This window comes from Eublepharis macularius, chromosome 7 (genome assembly GCF_028583425.1).
Source record: "Eublepharis macularius isolate TG4126 chromosome 7, MPM_Emac_v1.0, whole genome shotgun sequence".
In the NCBI taxonomy this organism is placed as follows: Eukaryota; Metazoa; Chordata; class Lepidosauria; order Squamata; family Eublepharidae; genus Eublepharis; species Eublepharis macularius.
In genome coordinates, this window is record NC_072796.1 from 38,827,037 (window position 1) to 38,851,721 (window position 24,685).

The 24,685-nt window shown below is 41.5% G+C and overlaps 1 protein-coding gene across 3 annotated transcripts in view; it reads left to right on the forward strand.

The window, feature by feature from the left end:
- The window catches only part of PAK1IP1 (PAK1 interacting protein 1), a 16,881-nt gene extending 3,220 nt beyond the window's left edge, over positions 1-13,661 (forward strand). Inside the window, exons 3-10 of one of the 3 annotated variants that reach the window (XM_054984502.1) lie at positions 763-883; positions 3,759-3,833; positions 7,971-8,023; positions 9,878-10,023; positions 10,645-10,742; positions 11,276-11,375; positions 12,609-12,750; positions 13,175-13,661. In XM_054984502.1, the coding sequence (XP_054840477.1) occupies positions 763-883; positions 3,759-3,833; positions 7,971-8,023; positions 9,878-10,023; positions 10,645-10,742; positions 11,276-11,375; positions 12,609-12,750; positions 13,175-13,323 (884 nt within the window). In that variant the 3' untranslated portion in view covers positions 13,324-13,661. The remainder of the gene's footprint in view (positions 1-762; positions 884-3,758; positions 3,834-7,970; positions 8,024-9,877; positions 10,024-10,644; positions 10,743-11,275; positions 11,376-12,608; positions 12,751-13,174) is intronic. The other 2 variants (XM_054984503.1, XM_054984504.1) reach the window with 2 other exon arrangements.
- Positions 13,662-24,685: the final 11,024 nt, after the last annotated feature.

The following is a 24,685-nucleotide window of genomic DNA, read 5'->3' on the forward strand; positions in this document are numbered from 1 at the left end:
ATAAAGCATAAACTTTAACATGACACATTAAATCAAAGGTTTAAACCTTTTTGAGCCTGGGGGCACGTTTGGAATTCTGACATGGGATGGTGGGTGCAACTACAAAATGGCAGCCACAGGAAGTGGAGCCACACATGCAAAGGAAGGCCAAGTGTAAGGGAGAAGAGAGGTAATTTTAAAAATACACTGGAAAAGAGGATTGAAAGCGAATAAAAGCAACACTGTGCTGGCAGCTGCAGCTGAAACAACCTTTTTAAAATTTGCACAGCTGATCAGAAGCGCTTCTAGACAAGAGGTGCACACACCCCATCTACTTTCTAAAAATATTTGGTGGGTGCCAGGAAAGGTGTTGACAGGTGCCCACATGCACAACGTTGGGAACCCCTGCATTAAATGATACAGAAATTACATAGTAGGATTATACATACTTAACAGCCAGTGCACTGTCTGTAATTCAGCACATACAGTTTATTTATTTATTTCAATTATTTATTTCCAATTTATTTCCAATACTTGATAAAATTATTGGAAATAAACTTCATGGATTCCAGTGAAATTAACAGGTATTTAGAACTTCTAAACAGAACATCTAAAAGAACTGAATGAAAACCATAATCTTCCAAACTAGTTTAGTGTGCGCACATTTTCTGGGAATATATAGGCCAGCTATTGACTTTAAATAAGCATATTGAAAATATCTAATGCATTTATGTTCAGAAGGTCTGCAGTGTATGAAATAGAGCTAATTGTTTTAATCTTCAGGCACCATCAGCTGCTTGGAATTTTATGGCAAGACACACTTACTGAGTGGTGCTGAGGATGGTTTGATATGCATTTGGAACACCAAAAAATGGGAATGTCTGAAATCAATTAAAGCACACAGGTAGGTGCTCTTTTCTTTATTAAAAATATTGTATCTACATAACTTTTTCAAATATGCTGTAAGCATATATAATAATAATAAAGAGCATGAAACAATTGTAAAAATACAGTGTTTGAACTAGAATCTAGGAGACCCTGGTTCAAATTACCACTGCGCTGTGAAAGTTGCTGGGTAACTGAGCCACTTTTTCTCAGCTTAACCTGTTGGGCAGGGTTGTTGTAAAAGTATAATGGTGAGAATTATGTACCCTGAGCTTTTTGGAGGAAGGGCAAAATAAATATATACTAAATGAATAATACCATTGATGATGTACAAATACATTTTTTAATTTTTAATTTATTATTATTTTAAAACACTTTTAAAAATGTATTTACTTAAAGTTTTTATTAGCCATCTTTTCTCCAAAGGTGCTCAAGGTGGCTTACATAAATATATCAAAAAAGTTAAAAACAGAGTTAAAACAGTTAAAAACAGAGTTAAAATCCAACCTGCATTAAAAAGCTGTCCTAAATAAAACAGTCTTCTGCTGCCTTCTGAAGCTAGAAAGTAAGTGGGCCAGGCGCATCTCCCTGGACAGGTTGTTCCAGAATTGTGGGACTGCCACCAAAAAGAGTGTCTCCTGTGTACCCACCAACCAAGCTTCTTTGGTTGATGAAACAGTCAGGAGGGCCTCTCCCTGTGCTCTTAACTCCTGGGCAGGAATATATGGGAGATGGTCCCTCAGATACCCTGGTCCCAAGCCATGTTGGACTTTGTAGTAACGACACGAGACAGGATCTGGATGCAAAGTCTGTCCCTCCAAAGATGGAGGCGAGAGTTTTATTAGCTTGTATTCAAGAAGTCCCGGATGCCCAAATATGGTTATAGCAACAGTTACAAGTTACACATTCCATTCTCAGCCAACTAAGCAAAATATGCTGCGATCAGACTTTTGTCTTATCTAGGAAGCATAACGGAAAGAAAGGTACATCATGAGCCTCTGAGCGTAGAAGAATATTACTTAGAGTGTATGGGAATGTTGTGCTCTGTGAAGGGTGAGAGAACAAGATAAAACATATTACAACTACTTCCTGATTACTGTTGTGGTGTGCCAACTGACCAGGAGATCAGGAATGTAGAAATGTAAAGAGCAATTAATGGAGGCTGTGTGGCATGCCTACTCCGGCCTACAGTACTTAAAAGGGTAGAACCAGTACCTTGAATTGGGCTTGGCAGTGAATCAGTAGCCAGTGTAGTTGCTGTAATATCAAGGTCACATGTTTCCGATAGCTGGCCCTGACTGGCAGTCTAGCCGCAACATTCTGCACTAGCTGCAGCTTCCAAACCATCTCCAAGGGCAGCCCCAAATAGAGTATATTGCAGTAATCCAATTGAGATGTAACTAAGGCATGGATCACTGTGGCTAGATCTGTCAGAACCAGAAATGGATGCAGCTGACACACTGGCCAAATCTAGGCATCTAAGCTGACCGCTGTGTCAAGCAGTATTCTTAAGCTGACTTTTCAGGGGGAGTGTTACCCCATCCAAGATGGGAGATTTTAGATCACTGGTCAGCCTTTCTACTAACCCAGAGAACCTGTCTTGTAGGGATTAAGTTTTAAGCCTCCTTTCCACCCAACGTAGGGATCCCAGGCAGCAAGCAATCAAAAGATTAAAAACAAATATGTGTGCGTGTACACACACAAAACAATACATACATGGGAGGAAGGGTTAATGAGAATCACTAAGGGAATGCCAGAACAAACAAAAAAGTCCTCAGCCACTGGCAGAAGAATATGCTAGAAGGAAGCGGACGATTTTCCCTGGTGACAGAGTTCCCAAGTTTCAGCGCCACGACTGAGAAAGGTCCTTTCTCAGGTTGGTACCTGTCTACGTTCTGATGTCAGGGGCATTCAAGGCAAGACCTCCAAAGATGACTGGAATGGTGGATAGGTTCATATGGGAGAAGGTGGTCCTTAAGGTATGCTGGCCCCAAGCTGTATGGTGCTTTAAAGGTCAATATCAGCACCTTGAATTGAGCCTGGGCAATTTGTATTATTGTATGGGAATTAAAACGTTATAGATAAGACATCCTCCTGGGTTTTTTTGTGAACCAATGTAAACACACCTCTTTTTTGCTTTCTTCCCTTCTTTTTACTGTTATTATAAAATATTATATTATTATATAATATAATTTTATATATTATATTATTATATAATATAATTTTATATTATATATATATATATATATATATATTATATAATAACGTGCAGTAATTAAAATAAGAAAACTGATGCTGCAATAAATAAATAATACCCAAACATTAATTTATTGAAATCAAGCAATTGATAAATCCCAAAGTTACTCATATGACCTGAAACTACCACTGTGGGAACCCATTATGGTTTTTTTTTCAGGCAGTGAGTCTTACTGGTAAAGGTAAAGGTAGTCCCCTTTGCAAGCACTGAGTCATTACTGATCCATGGGAGACATCGCATCACAACGTTTTCTTGGCAGACTTGTTACGGGTTGGTTTGCCATTGCCTTCCCCAGTCATCTACACTTTACCCCCAGGAAACTGGGTACTCATTTTACCGACCTCGGAAGGATAGAAGGCTGAGTCAATCTTTGGCTGGCTACCTGAACCCAGCTTCCACCAGGATCGAACTCAGGTCGTGAGCAGAGCTTGGGCTACAGTACTGCAGTTTACCACTCTGCACCATGGGGCTCTACTGAAGTAGTGGCAAATGAAGTTGCTCTGCTCTAGACCTTCATAGTGATCAAAAGCAAGACAGCAGATCTCAAAGTGTGGGGAACTTCATATTATGAATGAAGATAGTGTTTCTTTGTCCACGGGAGCAATGGATAACAGCCAATTTCCCCCCTTTTTATTAGGGGACATGTGACATCTCTTTCTATTCATCCTTCTGGAAGATTGGCTTTGTCAGTAGGAACAGACAGGACATTACGGTAAGTCTTAAAAGTTGCAAATATCAGGAGAAAAAAATACTGCAGTGCAATATGGTATGTTTAATTGGAAGAAATTTGTTCCTTGGGATCTTAATTTAATTGGCTAAATAAGGTATAACAACGAGCTTATTCATAACTAATGTCCATATAAACCTTGTGAATTTATTTCAGGACACTTCTGGAGACATGGGCAACTTTGGATCAACCCCAACTATGCATGTCCTTTGCTTTTGCCCCTTTGTTTCACACCATGCTTATCCCTCTGTGCCTGCACTGTCTTCCACTGTATCCTCACTTAGCAAAAGCAGAACACATGCATGCTTTCTCCTGGTTTGCTGAAAGACTGGGCAAAGCAACTGGAAAAGAGGCTGTGGCAGGGCTTTTTTTCTGGGAAAAGAGGTGGTGGAACTCAGTGGGTTGCCCTCGGAGAAAATGGTCACATGGCTGGTGGCCTCGGCCCCAGATCTCCAGACAGAGGGGAGTTTAGATTGCCCTCTGCGCCACATGGCGTGGAGGGCAATCGAAATTCCCCTCTGTCTGGAGATCAGGGGGCGGGGCCACCAGCCATGTGACCATTTTCAAGAGGTTCCGGAACTCCGTTCCACTGCATTCCTGCTGAACAAAAGCTCTGGGCTGTGGAAAGGACAGAATGCCAGTCAGGAAGCTATACTGTAGCTGGTGACAGCCAGGCATTCAGGAGATGGTTATTTAATGGACTTCCACTGCAGTTAGATGTTGAGCAGAGGTTTTGCCTCTCCAGAGTTTGGGCTGCTTAAGAATGCTCACCCATTTCCTTCCATGAAAAGCATTCATTCTAGCTTTCTAAGTACTGTGTGATTAGAACTTTGTGTAAAAAAATACATTGTTAATACACTTTCCAGCTATGCAGATTAAATCTCTGGTTGCAAAGTTAAAAATGAAATATAGAATGTTGTTAAAGAGAGCACTGGGCAAACAGGTTTTAAGGGGTGATTTTTGTGACAGTGTGTAATTAAAAAGAAAAATCCACCTTAACAATCTGCTTTTTCTACTTTGTAAACCAGGACATTAACAACGTGAGGGATATTTTTGGCAGTGGCAAAGAATAAACACAGCATAGTCTGAAGAACAAACACAGTGTAGTCTAGGCTTTTCACCTGCTGTGGTCTTTCAGGCTAAACCAGAACATTTCAGCTGGGTTAATCTTTATGTACGACAAGAAGGGGGACCCATAGTGGGGAGGTGTCTGAATTTCATCCCTCCCTCTCCTCTCGCTTCTCCCCTGCCCCTGATCACCATCTCTGTGTTGTTTTCTTTGTTCCAGCCCCTTCCAAAGGCCCACCTCAATTTTATCAGGCGCATGCCTTGGCACGCGCTGTGGCTGCTACTGTAAGCCACAATAGAAGCTGAAGCCCAGCCAGCTTGTTTTTTAAATGTCTGCACACAAGGCAGTATAACTAACTGTGTGTCTTGGGCAGGGGGGAATCCCCCCCCCTTTTTAACAATTTTAGATTCTTTTTGGCAAATTATGGGGTTCTCCAGATTTTCAGAACTCAGGTGGTAGCCATGTCCCATTGTACAGTTTTTGCTCTCCTTGTGCCGGCTAGCCCTTGGCTGTTGGAGCCAATGATTAAAGAACCATCCTGCACTCAGTAGAGGGCTCATCAGCTAGACCAGTTGTCTTCAAATGTTTTCATGTCCACTATCCACCCACAGCCCTGCCTGCAGCTACTTTTAATATGTTTTAGCTGTGTAGTCTACATTTTGCCATCTCCAGGTGCTTTATTTACATTTGTTTAAAATATTTATGTCCAATTTTTTCACTGATCAATAAGATACAAACATGGCTTAATGTGGACAGAGCTGTGTCTGTTAACAGCTCTGAAGAAGAGGGAATTGTGGTGGAGCTTGTGCAGTGGTAACAAAAGCTGCACTTTCTGAAAATCTTGCTTCTATATTGGAATTAAAGATAAAGGAGCTAAATCTTCCCCTAAAGCTAGTCACTAATCTCCTTCTCTCTGCCTTCTTCCTCTTAAAACCAGCTAAACCAACTAAAAGAAGAAATTATGGTGATGCCATTGGTTGTACTTGCCTTTGATCAGGACCAGGGCTCATTTCGAGGGGGAATGCACAGGAACGCAGTTCCGGCAGTTCCCTAAAGAGGTCACATGTCAGGTGGCCCTGCTCACCTGACTCTCAGCCATTTTGGGCCCGTTTCGGCCTGGATTGGGGCTGAAGCGACCCGGATCAGGCCTCTGATGGATGGTAGATCACTCTCACACTCTTCAGTGGCCCGATCCTGACCATTTTGGGCCCCTTTTCAGCCATTTTCAGCCCCTTTTTGCCATTTTGGGCCCAATTTTGGCCCTGAATGGCCAGGATTGGGTCCAAAACACCAGCTGAAAAGACCGCAATCACTAGGAAAGGCAGAGGCAGGACTTCGATCCTTGTGGGTTGTTCAAGCTGACACAGAATCACGCTGCTTCCTGTGTCTCTTATCACATTCCAGTGAAACAGGAGCCAGAGTCTGACTTTATAATACCTTTGAATATTGTGAGTGCACATTTTAAAAGAGACAAAATGGAAGTGCCAGGAAAGAGAAGGTGCTATAGTTTGTTTGTTTGTCCCGCTGTAGCCTTTTCTCATCCGTTCAGCCATGTTTCCCTAGAATTAGGTAAAGGGAAAGCATGAGCTATGGTGTCATTATTTCCCATGCTTCTAGTCTACCACCTTATTTGCTTTGCACCAAAAAGTTCTGATTTTCCCCCTGATGATCCTTGGTATAGTTACAACGAAAAAATGCAGAGGCTGGTAGCTTGCTTTTCATTGGAAAAAATGTTCTGTGACACTAGAGATGTGAAGGCCCAGAAAAAATCAGGTGTGTGGGGGGGGGGGGGAGGACTGTTCCCCTCTCCCTCCATTTTTTAGGTCTCCCCATTTTTCCAACAGAAAAAATTGGTAAAATTCAGTGGACGACTGAAAAATAACTCCTATGAAATATTTCATCTTTTAGAATGAGTAAATGCTTCTTAAGGCAAGGTGGTAGGGTTGCCAGCTCTGGGTTGGAAAATTCCTGGAGATTTTGGGGGTACAGCCTGGAGTTTTGCGGAGGAGAGGGGGCTCAGTGGGGTATAATATGGTAGAGTCTGCCCTCCAAAGTTGCCATTTTCTCCACAGGGACCGGTTTTGGTTGTCTGAAGATCACTTGTAATTGGCAACTATTTTTCACTATCAAAATGGATAGAGGAGTTTTTCAATTTTTCTAGTTTAAAAATTGGGAAATTTAGGGGAGCACTGAAAAAAAAACTCCTATGAAGTGTTTTTCTTTTTGAGTGAGAAAAACCTTGTCTTACAAAGTACTTTACTCATTCCAAATGTACAGTATAAAAAGTTTGAGGACTTTCTTTTTTTTCAGTGGAAACAGGAGGAAATTTGGGGGGAAACTGAAAAACTTATTCTGTAGATATATACATGTTCAAGAATGTTTTTGTTAAATGTAAATAATTTGATCAACAGTAAATGTGGTTAATGATAATATATTGTTAAACAGTTTAGTGTTTCCAGTGAGTTTAGCTTAATATCAAAACTTGCCAGCAAGGCCATGAGAGAATTTCTGTTCAACTAATACTTTCTTTTGACTGCTACAGAATTTTTCTGCCTTCAACTTTTATTTTTTCCTACCTTTCACATGGCAAAACTTAAAGTTGTATGTACTATGGTAGCAGAGAGTGCAGCAGTTTGAACCACTTTCTTATGCATTTGGATATATTTGCAATTTTTCTTATAGAAAATGAAGATCTATTTATTTATATCATTTATAGACTCCCGTTCTCACTGAGACTCAAGGCGGATTACACAGTGTGAGATTAGTACAGTCAGTATCAAGGACAATTTCATATTTTATTCTTTTAAATTCCATAAATGTGCCAAATAGTACAATTTTATATGCTAACTATGTAATAAATGATTCATTTTACATTATTCAATCAATGAAAGTAGTTTAGATTTGCTAGGAAAGTGAGAATTTCGTATATTTCAATTTCCCCCCCAAATTACTCTCCCCTGCCTCATTTTTTAAATTGTTGATCTTTAAAGAATTAGGCTCTTATTTCCGCTCCAAAAAGACGTGTGTCTATTCAGCCCCTTGGTCTTTTTCAGAACTTGGAACCTTGTAGAAGGAAGATCAGCCTTCATAAAAAATCTAAAACAAAGTAAGTGTGTTGCTTTTGCTTTGCTATATTTATCAAATTGTTGTTGCTGTATGCATTTAAATGTGTGCCGCAGTATAGAACAGGGTAGACATTGTAGATAATGTCTCACATCATTAAACGATACCACGGTTATTGCTGTTACATTTGTAACGCAAATACAAACAGTGAAAATCTCTGCTCGTCCATTCAGAAGTTTATTAGACTATTCTTTACTAATGCCAAAATGTTCAGTAAATGCTTTTTATAAACCTCTAGCTTTCTGACTGGCAATATTCTAGGTGTAAATATCATTGTATTCCTAAATCATATTTCTCTTCTGACTCCTGCATGAAGTCTCCATCCATGTCCGTTTAAGTCCTTGGTTCTTACAATGCCATCCTGGTTTCAATGGGCTTAGGCTACAGTAACTCTGTTTAGGATTGCACTGTTAGTCTCCCACACCCAACCTTTTGCTACATCCCTTGGAGCATCACTTGCAGAGGCATCTCCCATTTCTTCTCCCATTATAGCTAAGATTGGTGCTTCTGTTAGGAGGAGTGTTCCTGGCAATTATATGCTTCTTCAGTGGTTGCATTTGTGACAACTCGGCGCTGGGCAAATAATTTAATTAAAAGCAAACAAACAAAACCTGCAATCAGCAGTGAATTTTTTTTTAACGTGAAAGCTGAGATCAAATATATTTACCCTCTGTATAAAATCTTCATTTACATGGGAGGTGGCTGGTAAATTGCATATCATTTAAAGTCAGTTTTCATCATTCTTAACTGGACCAACATTGTCACTGTTGGAAAAATAAAGGCTATCTTGGAGAAGTTCAGTGTATTTTCCAGAGGATGGCTTGGATCCAGGAGCTCTTGCACAAGCAGACATGCAAAATGAAAACAAAACCCTCTCACAATAGCAGCTTGGTCCAGACTATCCCAGTCTCATCAGCTCTTAGAAGCTAAGCAGGCTCTGCCTGGTTAGTACTTGGATAGAAAACCACCAAGGGATTCCATTGTCGTTACGCAGAGGCAGGCAATGACAAACCACCTATTGCCTTGAAAACCCTACAGGGTTCCTGTAAATAGCTGCAACTTGATAGCACTTTCCACCATAATATATAAAGGAGGAAACACTTGGTCTTCTGGAAGATACTGCAAAACCAGAACTTCGCTGTCCATTTATGTTTCCACTTGCACATCTCTGGATCCAAGCCAATGTACATATAGAATCCCCAGAAAACCTTTCTCTTTTCCATTGCCTTAGCCAAATCTAATGTAAAAAATAAAAACAATGTGTAATATAGGGTTGGTTCTGATCCAGTGTTCCTGATCTTCCAAACCGTGATAGGCTTACACACACACCCCTGTTCCTTCATCCCACTCTTCATATGATAGGATTCCCTTCCTTACTTTCTATCACTAAACTATTGTTAGTTCATCAGTTCACACTTCATGGCAAACTGTGGTTGGCCAAGGAGAAGGAAGTAAGGGAGAGAATTAAAGCATGGAAGAGACCATGTTTTTTCCTTCATGTGTGAACCAAATCAGATTTGAATATATTAAATTATTTTCATTATTTGCAATATATCAAGTACATAGAGAAAAATTTGCTTGAGAGATAATATTCAAGTCCTGTTATGAATAAAACTGACATAGGTTAATAGCTTTGATAGGGAACTCTTAAATTAGACATTATAAAGTTGGGGGGACTAAACATCAAGTTATCTTTGAGGAGTTATGAAAAACTTAGTCTAGCCTATTGATAAGAACCAGTATTTAGAATTTCCTTTCTCTTCTGCAGTAAGTGATTATTTTGTCCTTTAAAAGCTTTCTTTTACAAATCCAATCTCATTTTCCTTTGATTACTTAGATGCACATCTTGTTAAATGGTCACCTAGTGGAGAATTGTATGTGGTGGTTATAGCAAACAAAGTGGATATATACAAACTTGAAACTGCTGCTGTCTCTGGCACCATTGTTACAGAAAAGAGAGTATCCTCAGTAAGATTTATTACAGTAAGTAGAAAATGGTGCTGAAATAGCCAGGGCTGGATCGAGGGGGGGGGACAGGGGGGGTAGTCTGCCTCGGGCGCCACCAGGGAGGGGGTGCCGGGAGCAGGTGCCAGCAGCCAGAGGGTGCAGGCAGCAGCGCGGGCAGCCTCGCAGCCCCCCGCACTGCCTTGCACCTGCCCCGCAGGACAGGGGGCGGCCGGCTTGCCACGCACCCCCTGTCCTGCAGGGCAGGCAAAAGGCAGCGCGGGGGGCTGTGGGGCCGCCCGCGCCATTCGCCTGCCCCGCAGGACAGGGGGCGGCCAGCCGCCCCCTGTCCTGCAGGGAAGGCAAATGGCGCGAGTGGCTGCACTGCCTTTTGCCTGCCCTGCAGGGCAGGGGGTGTATGGCAAGCGAGGAGCTGAATGGCGCGGGCGGCTTCCCAGCCCCGCATGCTGCCTCTGCCATTCCGCCCTGCACGATGACATCACCAAAGTGACGTCATCACACAGCGCAGGGAGCGCGCGCGTGCAGCCTAGGGTTGCCCCAGGTGCAGGCAACCCTAGATCCGGTGCTGGAAATAGCAAAAGCATTAAGAATAAATCCATTTTGATCTCTGACTTTTTTTTCTGTTACCTATTCTTAAAGGATTGCATACTTGCTATTGCTGGAGATGAAGAATTCGTACGATTATTTGACTGTGAATCACAGAACTGTCTTTGTGAATATAAAGCTCATGAAAACAGGTACGTTCTATTTACTATAGCACAGGAAGAGTATTGGTATATTTTAGCAGCCCAATAGCTCAACTTCATTAAGCAGGGTTGGCCATGATTAGATCACCAAGGAAGACTGGGGCAATGGCAAACTAGCTCTGTTTACCTCTTGCCTGGAACGCTCTGTGTGGATGTGGTTGCCATGAATCATTTGCAACTCAAGGGCACCTTCTTGTTTTTCTTGGTATGTTTTGGCTTAATGTTGTAATTAACTCGTTAAATATTCCTTGAGCCCTTGTTTAATGCAAGAACTTTTTATAATGAAAATGTGCATGTTAAGTGCTTGAAAATTTAACTTATTTCAGTGCAAGATACTTAAGCATATGTTTTCCTGTTCCTATTTAATATGTGTATTATCTATAAAAAGAGCATTACAACAGGTTACCAAACTATTTTGAAACCATAAGTGGTATATTAGCCTGTTCATTTATTTCCTAATGATATTTTTTTAAAATTTTTTACTGATTTTGTTGTGGTATTAAATGTCAACTATTATGTCATAGAATAAAAGATATCCACAGTTTTGAAAGGGAAGGCTTACATGTTCTGGTGACTGCTTCAAGTGATGGCTACATTAAGATGTGGAGTCTTGATCCTGATAAGGTTGGTAACTGCAACACCAGTGGAAAAGAGTACTTCATTCTAAGAAGAGCACTTAGTCTTATTAAGCAATTTCAATGACACTCTTGAGGGGACTCACCCCTATTCCAATACTGGGAGGCCCTGTTAACAGGAATCAACACCCAAGGGAAGTAATTCTGGCAAACTATAGAAAGTTTATTAGAATAGAGGACACAAATAAACTGATGCACCACAGATCCCTCTGATAGTGCATGCCACCCAAGGCAAGTCCACTATCTTATATACCCTCTTACAAACTATCAAAGAGAAAGAAGTATCAGGTTACTTCTACTGAAATGCAAATGTATCTATTCAAAATAATTAAAAGACTTAGAGCCAGCAAGGATCTGTTAAGTGTTTCATTTAACCCTCTTATGGCACCTCTTGTTATCATTTTGCATACCAACAGGGGTACATTCAAGAGACAATAAGGGGAATCAAAGTCACAACATCTGCACAGTCTCGAGGCCATCTTCTGTTGTAAATCATGGCACTCCAGAACATCCCCTTCTCCCACTATCTCCAGCCAAATTGCTAATTCAGCAAGGCCATTACATGTAGGTGAAGTGAGGGGCAAAGGGAGGGAGGCAGCTAAGACTCATCCCAGCATGCTCTGGGAGAGCCAAAGTCTGCCTGAACATAGCAACTTCAAAACTGTACTTAAACTACAAATGTGGATATAAGAAATCCCCTGACACTTATGCATGCTTTTCTGGCAGTGAACAATTTACATCAGTGGGACTTTCGTACTAAACATGGATTACTTGTTATAATTGATTTATGGCTTTTTGCCTTACAAAATAGGGAAATGGGTGGGGATTACTGCTCCTTAGCAATTAAAATCATGCTGGAGATCTGACCATGGATTTCCCAGCATCTCTTCTAGATAGATCCTTAGTCTTTATTATTTTATTTTTCTGTTATTTATAGTCCACCTTTCTCACTAAGAATCAAGGCAGATTACACAAGGGAAGTCAGTACTGTCAATAGAATTAAGACATCTGATAAGTAATAGGACTAGGATTACAGAAATCTGTAAACAAAGCATAAATACTAGACATGATATGTTAATAGTGCCAAAATGTGGAATTACTTAGGTAGATAACAATGGAGTGAGAGCAAGACCATACATACAGCAAACAGATAATATGCCACCAGAAGTTGTTGTATTCTGTGCTACAGAAAAACATGGTTACTTATCTGTATTTTTTTCAGATTAAGAGCTCTCCATCACTGCTATGTGAAGTCAATACCAAAGCCAGGCTCACTTGTCTTGCAGTGTGGCTCAAAAGTGATTCAGAAGCTAAACAGACCTCTACTGAAGTCAAAGCATCTTCATCTCAAAGTACCATAGAAGGTTTTTATTTACTTTCTTCTGTTAATTTACAACTGTATGTAACACATTGATGAGAAGTTTGAAAGATCTATCTTAGTCAGATTCCGGCATAAACATTATCTTGCAGTACAGAAGGCCAAAGGTAACTAACTGGTTTCTTTCAGGGGACTGCATATTTTCTGAAATGGGCAATTTTCTGCCCTGAGCAAACAAATGCAGTTGATGAACTCTACAGAGATCAGAAACACACAAGTTAATGGTATTTAAATTTTGATTTAGATAAATATGACCAGGTGTATTGAAATTCAAGCAATTAAAAATTGAAATAAGCTTTTAAAATCATTTTTATTTTGTAAAAGGTAAGAGAAATGACATTTCTCACATGAGAGCATTTAAAGCATTAGACTTCTAACTTTAGCTAGTAATAATGTGATTTTTTTTTCAGTAGGTGAAGAACCACTGATTAAAAAAAAGAAGATATGCTGGACCAACAGTGATAAGACAGCAGAGGGAGATGGCCAAGGAGCCTCCAAGAAACTAAAATCTACAAATTTACAGCAAAAGAAGAAAAAGATATTGCAGAGATTGAAATGAATGCATATTTGTTATCATTTGATCTTACTAATTTATCATTAACCATGTTTTCCACTTTGTTTCTAAAGCAATTTTTCCATTTACATGTAATCTTTTTGGTCAGCATTTATGACAATTACAGAAACTATGATATGAAATAGTCTCTTTATTTAAATCATAGTTCTCGTTAATAGTTTGAGATCTTATAACTTCAGATTTTTTTAAGGGGCAAATAATTACATTTCAAATAAAAAGTTCATACAGAAGTATTCACATTTGTTTGCAAGTTTACAGATTTTCACATTCCTGCATAGGATAGATGTTTTATTTATCGTATTTCTAAAATCTATTCTTTTTTCCTGAGAGATGATTAAAATCTAGAATTCTCCACAGGGTCTATTGGTTATTTGAGTCCCCCAAAGCAGCTATTTATAACAAAACTTTCATTTTAATTTGTCGTACCGATAACAGTTCCATGTGTGTTCTGAGACTGCTGGCACATGCAAATCTGTTTCCCCTTTTGAAATTAATGGGGAAGATCTTCCAGATGGGTCAATTCTAACTTCTTGAGTATACAGCAGAGCTTCTGTAGGAAATAGCTGAACTAGCTCATACAATTTCAAAACCAGAAGTTATACAAATCCTTTAATTCGATTAACTGCTACATTTTTAAAGGGAGAATGCTGATTTTTTTCCTTTCTGTTCTACGTGTATTTGTGCAACGCGAAACCCTGTTTTCACCCAGCACTATCTAATCCAATTAACTGTGCAACACATCCTGATCTCCTTTTTAAGACTAGAAATAGCAGGCCCTGGCCTTTCCACCACCCTGAAAATTTTTTCTCCCCTCCCCTCCTTTATTTGTCAACATCCACCCTGATGAAGAGTTCTGTAGACATTGAAGGCTTGCAGATTGTTTTGTGCTATTTTGTTTGGACCTCATGAATGGTACTACGTTACTTTTATTTTTGGAAATTTGCTGCTGACCAGCACAGCTACTTACAATATATTACAGGGTTTATTTATAGACTTCATTTATACTCTATTTTTCTCCTCAGTGGGGACACAACGAAGCTTACATTTGTTACCACGTGCTCCCGTCCCTTTCATATGTCTCATTAGACACATGTCAACTCTCTAATTTGGGTTTGGGTTAGGATAATTCACCCAGAACTGCAAACAAGTTGGGGAAATTTAAGCTCAATGTTAGGGTTAGGGGAAACTGCTTCCTACTTACACAGCCTGGCTAGCTTGGAAAATACACACTTGACAGTTGCAGGGAGCACAATGTGGGCAAGCAAACTCAAAATGCCTCTATTAAGCTACTAGTAACATTGAAACCAACCAGTCCTTTTCCAAAACAAGTTTCAGATTTTATTTAGGAAAATGCAGGAGTACAAGTGCTTAGGTGTAATGAATATGCAAATTAAGAGTTCAAGGGGAGAAGAGAAAGTGAAAGCCAAGCTGCCAGCTGAGCAAGATTTTTGCTCTAGGAAACAGCCACAAGGAGGAGGGAGAAAGCAGGGGAAAGGAGAGAGTTTTGCAAGAAAAGAAAGGTCCATATCCAGCAAAAGAGAAAGAGCTTGCCTATCAGTCATTTGGAGGTCTTTAATTCATAGGGTCCCCACAGGTCAGAGGCGACATGACGGCACATAACACACATGTCTGCTGAACCAAAGGGCAATGATCTAGAAACTCGAGTGAGCTCCAACCACCCCTGTGAAGGCTGTCATGAGGGTGAGCCACTAGAATGATCCAGAAAGCAGACTTTTCATTTATTTTATACCCCCTTTCACCCAATGGGGACTTAAAGCAGCTTACATCATTCTCTTCCATTTTATCTTCACAACAGCCCAATGCAATAGATCAGGCTGAGGGTGTGTAGCTGGCCCAGTGAACTTCCATGGCAGAATGGGGATTCAAACCTCCCAGACCTAATCTGGAAGTAGGTAGATGCTCCCAAAGGCTCTGAGAAAATAATGAAAGGTAAAGTCATTGGAGGTAGAATTGGCAGCCTACCAAATGTTTGCTGGTGGAGCAGTGATGGCCATATGAGTGAGCACAAAAAGGAATATCTCAGAAATTATTGGGAAAATAAATTTGGGGTGAGCTCAGGATGAACATCTATGGATTTCCTGGAGGGGGAATATCTTCCTAGAAAGGCAAGGAAAGGAGATTGTACTCAGGTAGGGGGTATATCCTTGGTAGACAAAAGGGCCTGATGGTGGAGACTTCACCCAAGCCTGAGGTAGCCTGGTAGAAGATGTTCAGGCAAAGTCAGTAAGAGCTATCAAGCCCACCTGGTGGCTTGAAGTAAACTGATTTTCCAGTCAGGAGGATGTGCATTTGCTGACATGATCAGATTGATAGACTCAAGATGAAACCCCGGCTGTATGCCTTGTTCAAGGTATTGACTGCTCATTAGCATAACACAAGGGAACAGCAAAGCCTAATTAAGGAGACCCATGAGTTCACCTTCAAAGTGAGGCATTGTTAACTTCTAAAATGGCTGCCATGGTGTGAGCTGAACCAAGAGTTGTGGGTAACAGCACATGTCCAGGAAGGGTGTAACATTATTTTTCTGGATCCAGGATGCAGTACACCATAAGATGAACTTTTATTAAATATCTAGATAACTTAGAACAAGTAACTTGCTACCCCAGCCAGATCTTTCTGCTCATTTTTAAAGCCCTCTGGGATGTGTAGAACCGGTTAAGCACCACCCACTTGAAGTCCTCACGTCCTAACATCTTTCCCTTTCACAAAGGAAAATAGTTCATCACTCAACAATTCTCTGCCCTGACCTGGATGGCCCAGGTGAGCCTGATCTCATCAGATCTCAGAAGCTAAGCAGGGTTGGTCTTGGTTAATAATTGGATGGAATTCTTCCAATGAAGATCAGGGTTGCACAGCCAGACAATGGCAAACCACTTCTGTTAGTCTCTTGCCATGAAAACTCTACTAAGGATCACCATAAGTCAACTATGACTTGACAGCATTCTCCACACACACCAATTCTCTATTAGTCCTGGATTGGCTTCCTCAGCTTTGTAGATCTATGGGGCATTTCTAGCATTTCAGCCTCTGCTTCTTTTTGGTAATTTCTGTCCACACCTATTGTCAGATGCACTTGATCACTGCTAAGCTCTCTTGATTCAGATTTTGCTGCATCTGTAGCCAACTCTTTCTTCCATGCATTTACCAAATTTTTGTGCTTCAAGTGTGTGTCCATGTAATCAGGCAATCTGATTATGAGTTTTCTCTCAACAATTCAGCAGGAGATAGCCCTATTTTCAAAGGTGCAGCCCTATAACAGCAAAACTAAATAAGGATCTGTGTTTGAATCCTTTGCTTTCTTACTCATTCTTTTAATAATTTTAACACCATTTTCCACCAGCTCGTTAGACTGTGAATTCTTTGAAGTAATGCACTCGAAAAACTATAATGGTGTGCAAACTCTTTGAGATCATAGCAGTCAAACTGGGGCACATTATCAGACATGATTACAGTATGTACACCATGTCGTGCAAACATAGATTTGAGACATGAAATAACATACTTGCAGTGATGTTGTATAACAATGCAATCTCTGGAAAATGGGAATAGTAATCCAGAACCAATACATAGTTTTGTCCAGCATAAAAGAACAAATCAATGCCCAATTTAGACCATGGCTCACAGGTCTCTAGAATCAACAGCATGGGTTGCTTTTGCCGATAGTCTTTGTATTTTTGACACATTGTACACTTCTGGATAAGCTTTTCTGTGTCTGAATTAATGTTTGGCCAATGTAAGATGCTCCTAGCATGCTGCTTGCATTTCTCCATGTCTACATGTCTTTCATGCACTTGATTAACCATCTCTTCCTTTAGAGATTTAGAACCACCAACATGGTACATTTAAACAGAATTCCATCTAGCACATATAGGTCTCCTTCAAATGGTCATAAGGATGTGGTAAGTTTTTTGTGGGTCCATCAGAATTAATGATGTGCATGATTTGTTGCAAGGTAACATCCCAAGCAGTAACTTTTGCAATTACTGACCACATCTGGTCAGAGACTGGAAATGTTTTTTCAGCAGATTTACATATCCAATGCCAGATTCAGAATTTGCTTCAACAGTCTTCTTATACGCTTTGGACAAAGTATCTGTAATAACTAAGTGCTTGCCAAGGCTATATTCCAATTGCAAATCATATAGCTGTAATACAAAAAAACAGTTTCTGTAGTCTAGGAGGTGTGTCTGCTATGTTCCAATTGGTTTGTGGTCTGTTTTCTGCCAATGTTAGCCTTCCCCATACAAAAACATTAATTGTTTTGCTACAGTCTCTTTTTTGGTTTGAGCATATTGACATTCAGTTTTTTTTAAGGCTCCGGAAGCATACACTACGGGTCTCCAGTGATCGCCATATTTCTGTAATACTGTTGCTCTTAGACCATCTTCTTCTATTTGTTGTTTCTTATAGTTTCTTCCAGCTTCCCTTGTTTCTCAGATCCTGTACTGCAATATGCAATCAGACACTTCTGGTACCATATTACATTCTTTATGAATGACTTTTCTGGATCCAGGATGCAGTACAACATAAGATGAACTTGTATTAACTACATTACTTACAGTTCCAGAGGAGTTAGCCGTGTTAGTCTGTAGTGGCAAAATCAAAAAGAGTCCAGTAGCACCTGTGATTCTCGATTACTTACAGTGCAAGCCTAAGAAGAGTTACTCCAGCCTAAGCCCTCTGGGATGTGTAGAACCAAGCACTACCAACTTAAAGTCATAATGTCCTCACAAGGGGGTCCTTGATAGCATTTGTAGCCAGCTTCCATGGCAGTAAATGTTGAAGGGAATAAAAACAATTTTATTTTCATTGTCCATCTTCTGTGCAGTCCCACATGGGGGCTGTGCATGTGCAGGCCTGCCAATCGGTAGGTTTCTTAAGCTAAAGTCTACTAGGGGGCACTCACCTCCCCAGTTCACATGTGTGGCTTTTCCTGCTGAAACAGCACTGGGAGGTGGCAGCTCCCACCCTCCAGTTCCTTCTTTGCCGCCAAACGGGAAGGTTTTACTTGTTCCGCTGGTGCCTAGAAGGAAGGAGGAAGGAGAAAGAATTGTGTGAGATCATTTTTATTATGGCTGATAAAGCTCTCTTTAAGAGGTGCATGACTTGCGTCACGAAAATGACTAGAACAGATGGCCACTCCATCTGTTTCAAGTGCCTAGGGGAAGGGCATAATGTGCAAAGTTGTGAGCACTGCCGGAACTTCACCCCCAAGGCCAGAGCAGAAAGGGCCAAGAGGCTCAAAGCTCTGTTGTGGGAGAGGGCGATGAAGGCATCAGATATTCCTAAGACCTCATCTGCACCTTCACCGAAGAGAGGAGACCGCCCGACCTTGATCCAAGCCTCTATTCTGGCCATGGAGCCGACTCGGATCCATTGCCTGTCTGCCCACTCGACAACATTGGTTCTGTCATCAGATCCATCTCAGAACCGACCTTGGCTCCAGGCACTCGAGACTCAGTCTCACTGAGGTTTCCTGTGACCACAGGCCACTGTCAAAGTTACCACTGAGATCCAAACCGATGCCAACAATGGTGATGAAGTCTAAGAAGAAACGCTCAGATCCAAGGCACACAGAGTCAAAGGGATGAGAAATGAAGAGACCAGCTCTGAAAGGTTCGGATCCAAAGAACTCGAATCCGAAGGATATGGATCCGAGAAGTACGGATCCGAAAGGTACGGATCCGAAGAACATGGATCCGAAGAACGTAGATCGATCTGCAACAGCATCAGTTTGTATAGCCTCCTTGCAAGAAGGCTAAGCATCTGCAGACTTACACCGAACCAACAACAGTTGTGGGGGGGACAGACCTCGGACACTATCTTTTCATTCAAGATCCCCATCATATCACTCCTTGGCTGAGGAGGGGGAACTGCAAGAGGGCTTTGCTCCTGAACAGCCATGGCAATTGGACCCCGAGGACCAGCAGTCCTATTATTCCCATAGGCAAACTTGGTCACATCAAGCTCCTTCAAAATTTGGTCTGGATCTTGGAGAGCCCTATTGCATACATTCAATAGTGTTGGGCTTCAACACATTTGAGGAATACAAAGAGTCCAAATACCACTATGAGATTCCTGAATCTGCGCTGTCTTACCAGCTTTCAGAGAAGGGTAGGGAATGGAGTCCCAGACCAGAGTCAGACCCTTCCCCCGATGAAGCGGTCATGGGAACTGGCCAAATCTCTCCTAATGAGGACTATCACCTATATTTGGAATAGATGTTGCGGATGGCGCGTTCACTGGAGATTGAAGTTTCAGCTATAGACCACAAACCGAAGGACAAGATTCTTCAACATCTCTACTCAGGGAACCCGTTTAACGTGGCCTTGTCTATCATCGAGGATCTGGTGGAGTTAATCAATACTGTAGGTGAGAAGCTGGCTTTGACCCATCCGATTTCAAAAAAGTCAGGAGGTCTTTATAAGACCAGGGAGGACATTTGCACTTTTTTGTTCAGTCACCCCCCTCTGTCATCGCTGGTGACAGAAGAGATGCAAGAATGCCAGAGACAGGAATCCATACCGCTCCAGCCAATAAAGAAAGCAGAAAGCTGGACTCGTTGGGAAAGAAGTTGTATTCCTCTGCAGATCTCAATGTGAAAATAGCAAATTATACAGCTATTATGGGAGCCTATCAAATCTTTCTATGGAATCGACTGACATCTTTCCTTGAAAAATTACCTGAATGATCAAAGAATATTGGCCAAGGTCATCCAGGAAGATGCCTTGAAGCTCTCCAAGCAGCAGATTAATGCGGGACGCAACTCAGCCGACACATCTGCTAGGGCTTTGGCATCCTCTGTGGTCTTGAGAAGGCCTGCTTGGCTACGTACCTCAGCCCTACCCTTGGAGACAAGAAATAAAATTGAAGATCTCCCATTCAAAAGGGCAATGTTATTCTCAGCCAAAACACTTTTACGTGTTTCCCCTCATTCCATTAATTGCCAGGATGGTCAGCAAGATTCAGAGGTAGATTCATTAGACAATGCTACGTTATGGCTCACTTACCCTGTCCTCTAGAAGTGAAGGCTCTTTCAACAAGGGCCCAGGCATCCTCTGTTGTGATCCTGGAGTCCCCTTGCGCAACATCTGCAGTGCAGCCACGTGCACTATGCCCTTGATGTGATGGAGAGACGAGAATCAGCTGTGGGACAGGCTGTACTCCATTCATTGTTTCAATAAAGATCACACCCACCTCCAGGTAAGAAGCTTGGTAGTCTCCCATGTGGGACTGCACAGAAGAAGGACAACGAAAACAAAGTTGCACTTACCGTAACTGCTGTTCATTGACTTCTGTGCAGGCACACACCCCCTCCCTCCTACCCCGCCGTGCTCTTCAATACTTACCTGTTGAGGGGTTGGCGGCTCAGGAGAAACTGGAGGGTGGGGAGCGCTGCCTCCCAGTGCCATTTCAGTGGGAAAAGCCATGTATGCGCACTGGGGAGGCGAGCGCTCCCTAGTGGACTTTAGCTTCAAAAAACTACCGATTGACAGGCCTACGTGTGTGTAGTCCCCATGCATGCCTGCACAGAAGACGTCAATTAACAGCAGTTATGGTAAGTGCAACTCTGTTGTTTAAATCAGAGGACTGTGTCCTGAGGTGCAAGTGTGGGCTTTTAAAAAGTTTTATGCACTGGTTCTAAATGCATAGATTATTTTATGAGTCATGAGGAAAGAGTACCTTGAAATATTATCTGTACAATAAAAGAATCTCTCAAAAGTCAACACAAAAACTAGATTTTGCAAATAACAATGAAGACAGGCTTTTTCTTAAAGAATCTATTTAATTCAACACAGTTTGCAAGATGCCATTCATAATGCTCTTTACGGACACTTTTGAACACATATGGTACTTCTAAACCATTATTGTACAACATAGGCCTGCAGCCTAATTACGGCTTTTGGAGGAATTCCAAATGCCCATTACTTGCAACCCTTTCCATATCTTTGTGAGGACAGGTAAAGCCAACCCATGCTCATCAAAACATGAGAGTGTTTCCGACTGTACAGCAGTGGCAAGTAAGAAAACTGCATGTGAGTAGCCTGTGGGGTGGAGAAAGGGTGTGGGTGACATGGGGACAAAGTTTATGGAATAGGGAAACAGGTAAGGGTACAGAGAGATCTCTGTGGAGTTTAGAAATGTATTACTGTGCAACACATGCACAAACATGTACCCATCTTACTGTACATTCCAAAGCATGTTTACTTAGAGGTACAAAAGGCTGATTTCTTGCTTTTTTTTTTTTTTTTACTTAGAGGTAATTGCAGGGCAAGGAACTCATACTATTAGCTCCTGGGAATATCTCCACCTGAGGCCTGGCCTGAAGAGTTAGAATGGGTTGTTACAGATTGCTCTCTTGTGTAAAAAAATTCTCCTGATAAAATATCAATACATTAGAGAGAAGGTTCTAAGACTAGCTATTGGCATGCTGTGCTAGTTTTCAGCTTACATAGAATGATTAACAATTAGAAATTTTGAAAAACCTCACCTGCAGTATGTAGTGGTTCAGCTCAACCTATTGTCTCAGCACTGAGCCATCTGGTCAATGCCCATACCTAGATCTGAGCTGATATAATTCTCAGGCTCAGCTTTTTGGGTGGTGTGTGCTGAGGAGGAAATGCAAGAAATTTGCCCCGTTTTTCCAACATAGATGTTAACCGGTAGGATTCAAACTGGGATGAAGGGGAGGGCTAGAAATGTATTAGTTTATTTTTGGCTTTTTTGTATTTTGTAGATTTTATGCTTTGTAAACAGCTGTAAACAGCATTTTTTCTTGATATGTGGAACAGAAATGCCAGTTGGTCAATAAATCAGCCCAGATCAGAGCATTCATATCCTCTGGTCCTGAAAGCCTGAAATTGTAGTGGTTGTAGTGGTTTTTTTTTGTTATTATATGCAGCATGTAAACAAATCAAATAATAAAGAGCACTTCCCCCTACCTAACACAGTAAAGAAAAATATTCCTGACTATTTTAAAATTTCCAACTGATAGTTCCAATAATCAAGGAGGGAAAGATCATTTCAATTGGGATGAGACTGGAAGTTGTCTTTTCAGACGGTAAATTTCTTTAAACATTTTTGACATAAGGGTATATAAAGGTAGTAAATAAACACTGTCAAAAAGAGTCCAGTAGCACCTTTAAGACTAACCAATTTTATTGTAGCATAAGCTTTCGAGAATCAAGTTCTCTTCTTCAGATGCATGATCCGAACTGGTCAAATACAGAAGAGGAGGGGAGAGAGGGGAGAAAGAAGGGGACATATATCACAAGGAGACAGAATGCAATTAGCATGGAGGCAGTCAAAACGTTCCTTTGCTTGGAAATGTAAACATCTCCTTTTGGTGTGCAGTCAGTTTGCCCTATTAGTTTGTAGCAGTGAAGGTATCCAATTCCTATGTAGTATAAGCCTTCGATGACCACAGCTCTCCCTGCCAGCTGCATCTGACAAAGAGAACTGTGGTCCCCGAAAGCCCACACCAGGCGTCACTGGGCTCCCCCAGACCACGCCTCTGTAAAGGGAATCTGTTACCTGTGATAATGTGATAACCATTCATAGTCTCTATTCAGTCCCAGCTTGACAGAGTCAAATTTGCATATGAATTCCAATTCAGCAGCCTCCCGTTGGATTTTGTTTTTGAAAGGTTTCTGTTGAACCACAGCGACCTTTAAGTCTTTGGTGGAATGTCCTGGTAGATTGAAGTGTTCTCCCACCGGTTTTTGGACGTTTCCATTTCTAATGTCAGATTTGTGTCCATTTATTCTTTTGCGTAGAGTTTGGCTGGTTTGTCCAATGTACAGAGCAGAAGGACATTGTTGGCACATGAGGGCATATATCAGATTGGAGGATGAGCAGCTGTAAGAGCCAGAGACAGTGTAGTTGATGCCATTGGGTCCTGTAATTGTATTCCCTGGGTAGATATAGGGGCAGAGCTGGCATCTGGGTCTGTTGCAGGGCCTGGTACCTGTGCTGGTGACTCTGCTGGCCGATTCATGATTGTAAGTGAGAAGTCGTTTAAGATTGGGGGGCTGTCTGTAGGCAAGGAAAGGTCTTCCACCCAGGACTTCTGAGAGAGAGGTATCATTTTCCAGGATGGGTTGTAGCTCACTGATGATACGTTGGATGGGTTTGAGCTGGGAGCTATAGGTGACAACCAGTGGTGTTCTGTTGTTAGTTCCTTTAGGTTTGTCCTGGAGCAGACTGTTTCTGGGTACTAGTCTGGCCCTGTTGATTTGTTTCTTCACTTCATTTGGTGGGTACTGTAGTCTCAAAAATGCTTGTTGTAAATCTCTTAAGTGTGAGTCTCGGTCGAGAGCATTGGAGCAGATACGGTTGTAACGTAAGGCTTGGCTGTAGACAATAGACCGAGTGGTATGTTTAAGGTGGAAGCTGGAGGCATGTAGATATGAGTATCGGTCTGTTGGTTTCCGGTATAAGGTGGTATTTATTCGTCCATTATGTAGTTGTACAGTGGTGTCCAGGAAGTGTACCTGTTGTGTAGAGTGGTCCAGGCTTAGGTTGATAGTAGGGTGAAAGTTATTGAAGTCCTGATGAAATCTCTCAAGGGCTTCCTTCCCATGGGTCCAAATGATGAAGATGTCATCCAGGAATCTTAAGTATAGTAGTGGTTCCAGTGGATGGGAGCTGAGGAAGCGTTGCTCTAAGTCTGCCATGAATATGTTAGCATATTGTGGTGCCATGCGTGTGCCCATGGCTATATAGGATTTATTCCTTACAGCAGAAAGAGAGGGAGGGAGGGAGGGAGGGAGGATGAAGCAGCAGCAGCAACCAGGTACCCCCTTCTTGGTGCCTCTGTCCAGACCTCACTGAGTACTCTTTCAGAACATTTTAAATAATATATTTTTAATTTGTTATAATTGTTTTTTTACCATTACAAGCTGCAGTGAGAATAAATTTTTGGCTGAAATGCTGGGGAGGGAATACCGAAAAGAATTCTGAGGATAATATCTGCCCCTAGGCTTAAGTGAAATAATTATGAACTTGGCAGTTGTCATGTGGGGAGGTGGTGCGCTGTTGTCTTGATGCTGGAAGGAAGGCAGTGGGAGGGCTTCTGGTGTCCTGGCCTCACTGACAGTCCTTTAGATGGCACTGGATTTCTAGCCACTGTGTGTGACAGAATGTTGGACTGGATGGGCCACTGGCCTGATCCAACATGGCTTTGCTTATGTTCTTATGTTCTTATGTGAAAGCAGCTTCCTGAGTCTCTCTACATGAGACATTTTACACGGGACCCTCAAGTGTAGGGAGACACAATGTTAGCCAGAACATAGTTTTAAAAGACAGAGCCAAAGGCTCCATTAAT